The 12,668-nt window shown below is 34.7% G+C and overlaps 1 protein-coding gene across 4 annotated transcripts in view; it reads left to right on the top strand.

The window, feature by feature from the left end:
- The window catches only part of LOC131689480 (zwei Ig domain protein zig-8), a 748,220-nt gene extending 736,446 nt beyond the window's left edge, over window positions 1-11,774 (top strand). For all 4 annotated transcript variants that reach the window (XM_058974583.1, XM_058974585.1, XM_058974582.1 and 1 more), the window contains one exon: window positions 9,094-11,774. In XM_058974583.1, coding sequence (XP_058830566.1) covers window positions 9,094-9,248 — 155 coding nt within the window. In that variant the 3' untranslated portion in view covers window positions 9,249-11,774. The remainder of the gene's footprint in view (window positions 1-9,093) is intronic.
- The last annotated feature ends 894 nt before the right edge of the window (window positions 11,775-12,668 follow it).

Raw genomic sequence — 12,668 nt, 5'->3', positions numbered from 1 at the left:
GGCTGAGGTCTGGAAGCGTAGATCGTTTATGAAATTTTGCGTAATTTCACACACCAGACGCTGAAAGGGCAGCTTGCGGATTAGTAGCTCCGCTGAGACAGGGCGACGTTTCCTGGTCGGTAGCGAGAGCACATTTGCGGACGGCCTTCGTTGCTAACTGCTTTCGGTGAGCTTTCCATCCGGTGGACTCCCGAATAGAAATGTACAGTAACAAAACCATGATTTTCACTGTGACAGTACAGTAATTTTACAATAATTTACAGTAAGTTTTAGTGTTATGCTACAATACAAAAACAATAAATTTTAACGTTTTTACAGTAAATTTCAATGTAAAATAGACTTTTACAGTGAAAAAGGGGGGTGGTTATGTATCTTAACATTAAAAAAATCAATTTTTCTCCATACATTTTTTTCTCAAAAACAATAAAATTTAATGTGAATGCACTGTATCAGTTTTTTGCTGAACAGTGAAATTTATTGTTACATGAAATTTTATTGTAAATCTACTGTGATAACTTGGCATCGAACAATGTTGAAACAGTAATAACTATAATATTTATTGTTTTATGATTGTTTGTAGGGTAAATGCTATTGTAAAATTCTATCCGGGCTTGCGGACTGTTTGGTACAGGCCATAGCACGAAAAATTCTGCAGGCTGGTAGCATAGCAACGATCAAACGAATGATGAGAAAAACCGGCCGACAGTTATATAGTCGCGTGAATACGCACTACTATCACTCTCTCTCGTTCGTTTTCACGTCATGTGCCTTCCTGATCCTGTCCGCTACTAATGCTAGTATAATCAAAACGAGTATGAGTCTTTCTCTCAGCTTCCTTCCAGTAACCAGTGTTGCTACATTGCCTTTTACAAAAACACTCCTTCAATATTAGTTTTAGAATTACCCCGCACTATTACACATGCAAAGGACACCTCCGCACTCCAAAAATACTACCATTTAGCCTTTCTGCCTACATTTCTGACATTCCTGATATCACCAGTTTTTTTAAAAATCAGGGTATATCATATCAGTATTTTCCAGCAATACTAAAAGGGCAGTAATGACATGGTTTTGCACTTTCAATTTGCAGTGGAAATTTCTCATTTCTTGAGCGTTTTTTTTTCAAAAAGACATATCTAAAATAAGTGACTCTCATTGTTTACTTTCTCTTCTGTTAATAATTCGGTCGCATTAATATTTATCCCTCAACTCTTTTCATAATGTGCTAGTCAAAACCACCGTCTTTCGATCTGTACTGTAAAATTAGTGAAAAGTGCTATAGTGACGCCATAATAATTGAAAGAGAAAGTAAATAAAGATCTTCAGGATCTTAATCACGATTCCGTAATTTGTGTTCACGCTATCGTGAAATTTTAGTCACACGTAGAGCGATTTGGGTCCATGATTTCAGGATCTTAGCAATGGTTTTTGATGTTTGTCACACGTAATGTGATTCATGTTCATGATTTCAAGATCTTAGTCAGATTTTCGTAATTTATATTCGCGTAATCGTTATATTTCATTCTTGAGATCCTTCGAATTTGACACATGGACCAATGCGACTCATGTTCAGATGTAATTAATATCCGATTTTTTACTCGGAGTAACGTGACAGTATGAACTGGTTCATAAAAGTGACTGTATCATATTTTGTGAAGTCATGAGAACGATTTGCATCTCCATAATTTATTTTAGGTGCTCAGCGTTTTCGTTTTCAGTCCGGACATTACATTAAACCTTATAGAATGATTACCGATGTTCCAGGTCCTATTATTTTTGAATCTGCTGCTCGCACCTATTACTAGTCGCTGGATGGATGGAAGCTGGATAGAACTTTCATGGGAAACCCAATTTTTTTTAAATAATTCACATGAAAATTTTCGATTCCGTTAACTCTTTTACAACCACGAATTATCAGTCGTGACTATTGTACTAGGAATCATGAACCAATGCGCAAATACATGAATAATATTTTATAAATTGGTGAACTATTTCATGAGCACGAAGTGTGAGTCGTGATTGATTCGCTAATAATCATGAATCAGTTCACGTATACGTATAATATTTTATAAATTTGTGAACAATTTCCCGAGCATGGATATTGAATGTGACTAATATATTTAGAGTCATGAACTAGTTGATGAGTTGAGTTTCGTGAAGTAGTTCACGAGAAAATATGTTTCGTTATTGGGGACTAATTCACAGACCCGAAAACCAGATCATGGTCAAGATTTAATAAATCATGAATCACGTCACATAGTCGGACTTTGAATAACGTTCCTAAATCTATGAACAAAATCACGCGTCAACATTTAGTTTTATGAATAATGTTCTTAAAGATACAATATAAAAAGAAATTCAAATTGGTAATACCGTAACTGAAATTCACCAAACAAAAAGATCATATCCAGTAATTGAAGCAATATATAGGCATTACTGATAGGAAATTGAACATGATTATAAAACACAATTTTTGTTCATGGTCATATTTTCGTAACGTAAAAACGTGGTTGTTCTATAATTCATGCCACTTTATTCACGATTTTGGGAACAATTTTATTCCGTGTATAACTAGTTTCTAGACCCAAATCTATGGGTGTTATCGAGTTAGTCATTGGCAGCTTTCTCAGGCTAACTAATTGATTCTAACACACAGTTATACTATGATGATCAATATTACAATCCTCTCTTGAATCAGTCAACGGAGTAAAAATAGCAGAATGGCGAATTTATACTGGTGCTATACCCAAACAGAAGTTATATTTGACCAACTAATATGTGCAAATATCTATAATGTTACTATGTTTTAATTGCCGCAAGGTTCTACTGTATCGATTTTGTTGGCTATTTTCGGCAAACGAAAGCAATGAAATTGAAAGACGGATAGGTATTCTAGAGCGAATCAGTTATAAACTTAGAACGGAAAACTAGAACTAGGCAGGATCATATGGGCATGATCGAAAGGAAAATGTGAAGAATTCTTTGCCTTCTGCAGAGTAGGAGTTTGGCGTTGCACCCAAGTCTACCGCATGGTCTATGGTAGAACATAACTCATCATCATGTTTTACCGCCGACGCCGGCGGTAAAACATTATGATCCTTTCGATCATGCCCATATGAGCCTGCCTAGTTCTAGTTTTCCGTTCTAAGTTTATAACTGATTCGCTCTAGAATACCTATCCGTCTTTCAATTTCATTGCTTTCGTTTCTCTTAGTCTCAAATTTGCCGAAAATAGCCAACAAAATCGATACAGTAAATATCTATAATGTGTATTCTTTTCAATGTACAAGGTATTTATAATTGATTCGTGATTGCCTAATTTAGATAAATTTACCTACTTGTAAGTTCGCGCACTTTTCTGGATGCCTAAGCAAATTGTACCTAAATTCTACAACACTGCACTTACTCAGCAGCAGATAAGTTGAACGAACCAGAATATAGTTAATGGAATTGATCGGGATTGGAATCTAATAATGGGTAATGTGTACCCATTTTATGGGTACTGTGCTACTACTTGCCGTAACAAGTATCGCAAGTACCGCTATTCAAACGTCTGGATTCTTTTTTCTGTGGAGTGCACATAAGAACTTTTGTTTATGGATCCAACCCTTTTTGGCCCTTCATACAGCGATGAATTGAAAGTCTGCAGTCTGAGAAACTGCAGCAACTGGGTAGTGTGCTACTACCAATTTTCTGTGTGTATCCGATTTACCGTGTAGTAATAAACGTAAAAAACGGCGCATTATATATTCGACATCGAAAGTTAATCGTTTCAGGTAATTCGGTAGTTCCTTTTTTCCTAATTATCGATTTTTTGCAATAGAAATGAATTCTTGTTTTGGCCTAAGTTATTCCTATTTGATTTGCACTAAATTTCGAATTATGAAACAAAAAGTTCTCTTTGATATATAAAACGTTGCAGAAAATATTCAATAAAAAATAAAAACACACATTCCTCTCAAACGGTTTTTCGCGATCGCGGATCAGATCGTATATACATCGTAAATACACCGATTAAACGAAAACAGATGATAGTCTCGCTCAAAACAAGATATTAAATAAAAGATATTATCCGGCAGATCAAAAATCACGATAATGCAATTGATTTAATTAATTGTTGTTACCAACCAAAATCTTGTTTTTCGGCTTACACATTTTTCAAAAAAAAAAAAGAGTTTCGGAACAACATTTACCACTAGCACACGCACACCGCACAATTTTTAGAGATAGAACAGAGCTGCATGACAGCCATGAAAATAATATATACGCTTTTCATAATATTATCGCAGCTGAGAAATAGCTGGGGGTCCGAATTGGCCCACTTCCCCCTAATAATACCAAAGTTTATACACGATAAATTATGCATGTATTACGAAACCTTAAAATAGGTATATCGACAAATGTCTAGAGACACTAAAAGTTATTGCTTTTCATTATTTTGTAATGTTATCGGAATGTCGTGTTTCGCCATAATGAAGAAGCAAGGAACAATAAAATCGTTCATCTGCCGTCTGATTCAATTAAACATAAGAAACACTCCCGACTGTCGGCTGTTCGGAGTTGATGTTGCTTTTCTACAAACCGAGCATTTCCAAATTAATTCAACAAGCGATAAATCTATCATAAATTCTAGGCAGCCGGCTGCCCAGAGCAATAAAGACATGATAATACTACTGAGAGTTGCATAGATCGTATCACTCATGAAGGTTAATCCAGATTTGTGTAACTCTTTACCCTATTCCACTAACAAAAACCCCTTCCCGTGGCAAACGTGGAGATGCAGAGGTATAGGGGAACATGGGGAGACTTGACCAAGCGCAAAATTCTATTTTTGGCTATGGTGTCTTCTATCCGATTCTTAAATTTTTTCAAAGATATTTTTATACTTGTTTCGATCCCTTAAGGTAAATTTAAAAGTTTGGAATGAAAAATCCTTTCCTTATAGAAAATATTACCTGATAAATAAATTTGCATTAAATGATGTAATTTTTTATCAAACTTTGTATGGACATATCTACTCGACTACTAATTACTATTAATGTACTAATATACCATCTTAATCTTTGTGAAGCAGTGAAATGATTTTACATAAATTGGAACATTGGAATAGTTTTTACTAGAATTTGAATGACATTGAACGCAATAACTAAGGTTGGGGAGACTTGACTAAGATTTTATGGGGAGACTTGACCAAGTGGCAATTAGTTGAAGCAAGATACAAAATTCCTGATATTTATTATGCTTTGGTATCTACTGTTAATGTTAATCACGCCATAAAAAAAATCCCACCTCAAACATAAGTCTTTATATTTTAGTATTAGTAAACAAAGTTAGCAATAGTACTGATTTCGTGATGTGTTAACATGCAATGCAAGCAGTACAGTTAATCCTTAAAAAGAAATGCATTAAAAAAATCGAAATTTATCAAATGCAACCCTTTTATATTTTGTGCTGCTACCCAACGATGTCGACAATATGGAAAAAAATAATTGCAGTATATTTTTTGACGTTATTTTTTGTTATGATTTTTCGAAATTCTCTTGGTCAAGTCTCCCCACGCGATCTCAGAAAAACTTTTGTAAATTTTCGAAAATTAAATTAAAAATTTTGCAAAAAATCATGAAGACACACAATAACTTTGCACATTATATTTCAATGACTTTTGAGGGATTGAACGCTTTTTTAGAGATTTATGCAGTTTTCGCTGAAAACCTGGTCAAGTCTCCCCATGTTCCCCTACACTAAAGCATTGCAAAAAAAATTTTTTTTTAATTCTCAAAGGCCCCCCTCTCATATTGTGACAAATGTCAAAGTAAGCTCAGATGCCAAATTTCACATCATTTGGACAATTTTAGACCCCCGCCCACCTCGCTTGAATTTTTTTGAAATTGGTACTATGGGAAAATATGGAAGAAAAATACATTAAATGCTATAACTTTTGAAGTAGCAATCAGAAAATTACAATTTATACCTGTTTTGGAAGGAAATAATCTTAGTATTTGAGTGAAGGTATTTTTGTTCCTAAAAAAATACGGAAAAGTGGGATACTGGGTCATTTTGGCCCCAAAATCCCCTATTTTTAATGATTTTTCTGCTCCGTGATGCAAATCATACATATTTTGTAGTTTTTCTAATGTGAAAAAATCTCAGAAATCGATCGGAACCCTTTTGACCTTAGTCCGAATACGAGAAGTTGGGGTTATAGGGCTTTTTGTCATTCATATTAAATTTTATCATTTTCTCATGCATATATCTCTATTATTCTTCAATCAATTTTCATAAAATGTAACTTGTTGAACGTGTACAATTCTGAGGAATAAAACAAAAATAAAAACGTTAAAGGTAAAATTCAGAAACATCAAACTTTTTGATATTTACTCAACAAATCTAATTTTTTCATTATTTGTCCTAATACCTCAACTTTCCCTATTTTTCCAGGAATGAAACTTTTCTCATGTGATCCCTAAGCATATTTTACACTAAAAGTAGTAAGTTAAATAAGAATTTTGTTGTTAAATGGAGTTAATACGTGCGATTTTATGATAAAAATGTGAAATCGACACTATATGTCAGATAATTTGATGTTCCTGAATTTTACCGGTAACGAATCTATTTTTATACCTGAGGATTTTCCACGTTCAACAAAGTTTAGTTTATGAAAATTGAATGAAGAATAATAGAGATATATTCACGAGAAAATGATGAAGTTTAATATATAACCCATATAACCCCAACTTCTCGTATTCTGACAAAGGTCAAAAAGGTTCCGATTGATTTTTGAGATTTTTTCACATTAGAAAAACTACAAAATATGTATGATTTGCATCACGGACCAGAAAAATCATTAAAAATAGGGGATTTTGGGGCCAAAATGACCCAGTACCCCACTTTCCCGTATTTTCCTAGAAACAAAGATATCTCCACTCAAATACTAAGATCATTTCCTTCCAAAACAGGTATAAATTGCAATTTTCTGATTGCTACTTCAAAAGTTATAGCATTTAATGTATTTTTCTTCCATATTTTCCCATAGTACCAATTTCAAAAAATTTCAAGCGAAGTGGGCGGGGGTCTAAAATTGTCCAAATGATGTGAAATTTGGCATCTGAGCTTACTTTGACATTTGTCACAATATGAGAGGGGGGGCCTTCGAGAATTCAAAAAAATTTTTTTTTTTTTGCAATTTCCTAGTATACACGGTGTCCATAACAACGTTTGTTACACTAACATTCCTTCCCTTCCCCGATGACTGTAAGGACGTGGCGCCGTTATTGTCATTTCAAAGTATAGAACTCTCAAAACGTGTACATTGAAGATGAATAGCTACTCCCAAGCCCCATTCGTTGATTCTCTGTGCAATTTCGCTTGTTCTGGTCAATCACCGAGTAGCAACTACGAATTGTACGGTCATCATGATCATGCTCATGCTCTATAGAAACACCTCTAGTGATCGGATTTGGAAAGTTAGAACATCGATTTATTCGCAAAATGCGCGAGTTTCAGAGGTACAAGTTTCGTCTTGATACGATCGCAATGTTGAAGAGGATAGGGTCAGAATCGTATGCAAGATTGCATAAAAATACTGAACACAATCAGCTAGAATTCTGAGCAATTTTCATTAGAATTTAATTGGAAACATGAACGTGAGTTCATCAGAATTCTGAGTGATTTACATTTTTCAGCAGAATGCCAGCTTGGAAATCGTTCCACTACAACTCGGAGATCCTTCTCTTCAGAATTATGCTAAGGATATTGAGATGAATGTCACCACCTGAGGGAAATTCGATCGGACTTCTTAGTTTAAAACGGATAAGGGCTCCATCGGAATAATAAGAGCTTTCTATCAGAATCTTAGAACTTGGAATATGGAAAAAAAAATCAAACATAATCCACGACAGAATCATATCAGAATCGTGTACAGGATCGCAGAACATGTGTGCCTTCAACAAATTTGTTCCTAATGTCGTTCTCAATAATTTTACTAACGACTCCAAATCTTTTAATTAGGGGGACTTAATCATCAACATTATTTTTCAAATTAAACGCTGTACTATGTTATAAAACTTTTTCGAAGACACTAAACCTCCAGAGTTGCCGGTTTGGAAATTATATAATCCTCATCGTCAAACACTGTCGAGCACTTATTTCAGAATTCTTGACTTTAAAGGTGTATAATTTTAAAACGTGAACTTGTATACAAAATCTGATTGTGCCAATTCAGCACTCTAATTTTTACCGTGAATAACCCCCTACTTAATTTTTTTTATTTTGCTTGATTTTCATTCCCACTGTAACTATTTATATAATTGATAATACAGTAATGACAGGGTCATTAGAAACATGCTTCAAATCTTACGGACTAATCTGTTGTCTTCTACTAACAGGAGTCGAGCTTAGGCATCGTTACTATCAGTAGTTAATACTGCTGTTGACACAAAGCATATGTTTGCTTATGCGAAACACGGTGCCCGCTAAGAACCGTGTTACAAAATAGACTAACCTTAGTTTGCTTAAGGCCAAGATTGTATAATGAAATATCTCATGAAACTTTGGTTCCATGCCTTGTTGAAAATTGATAAAATTTATTGGTTAGTGATTGGCTCCAATAACCGGGGCTCTAGAAGGTACTACTTGCAGTTATTTGTCGATATTTTGAAAAAACATCAGATTGACAAAATAGTTTTATTAGAAATATATGAAATATAAGTAGTATAGATCTATAAATTTTCATTGGGCCAAAATCTTTTTCGACTTTGGTCGCTTGAAATGCCGAGAATTTACATGTATCATGTGATTTACACCTTTTTAAATATTTATCGACCAATTCCTAGAGGAAGCAGAAAATCGTTGTACGAACCAATCTCTAAAACGCATTTTTGAAAAAAAAAAAATTGATAACTATTTTCGTACTCAGCGACCTAAGCTTAGCTAAGAAATATTGTTTCTAGCGACTTATTTTTTTTTTGTAAACTAGCGTTATCAACAAATCTCACAGTTATCAAATATACCACAAAATAATTCTACTAATTTCACCATACACCTCAAGCAGCAAAACACTAATAGTCACACCTTCTCTTCAATTCTCCATTTCAGGTGACAACACCGCGGCGATATCGCGTCGGAAAACGAGTGGCGCCGGTGCAACGATCGCAGTTACCACGCACCTATCCTCGCTGCTGCTAGACAGTCTATTCGTAATCCCCGGAGTGATAGCATCCTTCCTGCTGACGGCGAGGTACCAGGTCTGAACGTGAGGCAACCATTTCCCGAGCACAATCCCAGCCCCAGTTGTCCGCAGTAGTTAGTGAGTATGTATCGATCTAGTGGGAACCGGAAGCTGGGTTCAATGTACCACGCTTACGTTGGGGAAGCATTTTTCATACAGGACGAAACAGGAGCACGACGACGAATGAAATTGAAAGCACACAACCGTCATCCTTTGTATATTCTCTGGACAACTTCGTTTACCCAATCGACCTAATGGTTCGAACAGCAACAAAATAGCCTGTTGTTTCAATTCTCCTCGAAGCCACAATGAGGTTGCTACACGGCCACCGTAATGCATTTTTTACAACCGAGCGGAAATTAACTTTGAAACTGCGACACTAACCCAAGTGGAAAGTAAGGAATTTCTGTGTTCAATTTCTTGTGTCAGGAATAGAGAGAGAGGAAATTGCATACCGGGCTAAATTAGACTAGCGTAATTGAAATCCACTAAATTCAATACAGAACCTGTAGAAATATTGTAAAATATCAGCGTCAGCCATCGAGAAAAAAAAAGAATGTGATGGCCGCGAGCGAGTTTTGTAAATATTTCAAACTTTGACGAATTCCATAATGAAGTTGAGAACACAGAAAAAATCGACATTTATTACGTGTACAGTTCAAAATTGATGAATAGAGCCCGTAACGAGCATGAGTCAGCAGAAGGGAAACCAAAGTTGAGAGCTTAAAAATTAATAACAAGTACATTCGTTGGTCGAATCAATCAAACGAAATCACGAAACAGAATACAAAAAATCTCACAAATCAACCCCGGGGATCGCATTGCAATCAACCGTAACCGATCACGATTGCATGAGTGAGAACAAAGCATAGCCTAACTAACTGTAAAGTGAATCGTGTGGAAAAAAACGACCGTACTCGAACCGTTCCATTGAGGAAAATTAACAAAAACACATACACAAAAACAACCTACGGTCACGCATGTGTTACCCCTTGGGAGCGGCGGGGGAATAGAGGGTAATGTAGAAAAGGTCACGTTAAAAATGCATTTATCCATTCACGTACATACACTACTCTGCCCTCTCGTTCCCACGATAGGAGGTCACTCGAAATTGTTGCAAATTAGACTATGCAAAAGGGCAAACGGGCTGATTGTTGAATGGAAGGCTAGAAATGAACTCCTCAGAGAGTTGGCAGGCTTTAGTAGCGATGGCGGGTGTAAAGGGGTAGAAACTGTTGGGTTGAAATCTCGCAAATGACTCTTTCATTGACCGGTTGTTATTGGACGGATGCAGTTGACAGGGTACAGTTTTTGTTTGTCCTTTTGCCGTTGAAATAGATTGGTTTTTAGTTGACAGCTAGACTCATTTTTCATCTATTTCATTTCGGCAGTTGTTTAATTGAAACGTTTTAACTCGCTCGTCTGTCACACGATAACTCTATACGCTAGAGAACGGTTTCCGGGAATTCATGGCCGAGACAGTTTCAGTTTGTTTCGATTACCGCGCGTCTCCATTAAAACCGAACGATGGAAATACACAATTAAGTGTGCCTTGTCAATACCGGTGCTGGTTATGGTAGTGTGTTCACTGATTTAAATAGATCAAACCAGAAAATTTCACAAATTTTTTTTTTAAATATGTTGAGCAGATTGCTTTAAAATCTGCACTTCAAAATGCAGATGTACTTTATTGCTTGCATTAGTGGGGGAACTGGGTACCCGCAAATCTGATTGTGTATAAACACTTCCGCACAAAAGGAAATATAGGGTGCGAATTACCCAACTGTGCCCTTGCTGTATTCCTTCGAGCAAGCAAGGGTTCCAAATAAAACAGCTGCGCGAAAAAAAAAACCGTTCATAAATTCATGAACAAAAGATCACGATTTCGTGAACTGAACGATTTACGCAAACCGTGACCAAGTTCCTAAAATAATGAATGATATACCTCGTATTCATGAAACTATTTGTGCTTTCATAAACTAGGTCGCCCCAGATATGAACATGGCGTTGCATTTGAATATTTGATTGGATTACTGTTGTTTAGTTTTTGTTATGATTCTCGTTCATGATTTGGGAATACACAGCCGACAGTTCATGATTTCAGGAGAGGAATTCCACGAAGATCCGTCCGAAAATGATTAAAATCCTGATCGACCAGCTTGGATTCCTCTGAAACTTTACACATTTCATCGGCATGGAAAACTAAACATTTTACACAATCAGTTAGATTAATTTGGCTCAAAAGCAATTTTTTAAAAGGGCGTAAACATTTCTACGTGCATTAATTTCAAATTGTTTTGTTCTATTACTGTATTTTATACAGCAAAACTTTATGAAAACGAGTTTGAGAGAATCAATGTACATGTGCGAAAAAAATATACACTGAAAAAAAATTTGCGTCATTTTTCACAAAAACAAAAATTTGTGTTAAAAATTAAAATTGTAAAAAAACCTTTTTCTAATTTTTTATATTTTGCCAATGAAAACCTCAAGAGAAAAGAAAGATTTTGAATGTAATTGTATGATGGAGAACTTATCGGTAAAAAAGTTTTTCTAACAATAACTTTATACATGTTTTTAAATTTCATGCTAATTGACATACAAAACTGTAATTTCATTACAGAATATAATTCTTAGTCTTATTTTAAATCAAAATTTATTTAACAAAAATCTCTTGACATCAAGGTGATGTTGTAAATCATTTGAAAGCTATACGAAAACTATCAAAATACTATTCAACCATAGTGTTTTATGATTAAACTAAATAGTTTGATCATATTTTTGTATAGATTTCAAATTGTTTACAATGTTCAAGGTGATATAGTGTGATAGTGTCAAAGAGAAAGTTACAGTAAATGTTATGGGCCTTTTGAAAAGCTTATTTTTTGATGGAGAAATGCGAATAACTTCTGAAAAGGTCGTAAGAAAACAAAAGAATTGTTTTGTTAATACGAAATTTGAAATATCTCGAGAACTACTACATTTCAAAAAAAATTTGTTATTAGCATTTTGATTTAAAATAGCGTTTAAAATCATATTAAAAAAGAAAATTGTATTTTTTACTGCAAATAGTATGAATTATAACAATAAGTCAAAAGTTGTTGTTAAGAAAACTTTTTTATTGACAGATTCTCCATGATCCAAATATACTGAAAAAGTTTCTTTTACGTCTTTAAAACAATAAACATTAGATTTTTGACATTTTATGATGGGGTAACGCGAATAACTTTTAAAAAGAGCATAATCACACGAATTAACTGTTTTTGTTGGAACAAAATTCCAAATATCTCGAAAACTATCGCATTGTGGAAGATTTTTGTTGAATACATTTTAATTTAAAATAAGACTAAGAATTACATACTGTAATAAAATTACAGTTTTGCATGTCTATTAGTATGAAATTTAAAAACATGAATAAAAAAACTTTTTTGCCGATAATTCA

Source organism: Topomyia yanbarensis, chromosome 3 (assembly GCF_030247195.1).
Source record: "Topomyia yanbarensis strain Yona2022 chromosome 3, ASM3024719v1, whole genome shotgun sequence".
Classification (NCBI taxonomy): domain Eukaryota; kingdom Metazoa; phylum Arthropoda; class Insecta; order Diptera; family Culicidae; genus Topomyia; species Topomyia yanbarensis.
The sequence above is the reverse complement of the archived record's forward strand: the minus strand, read 5'-3'. Positions and strand labels throughout refer to the sequence as shown.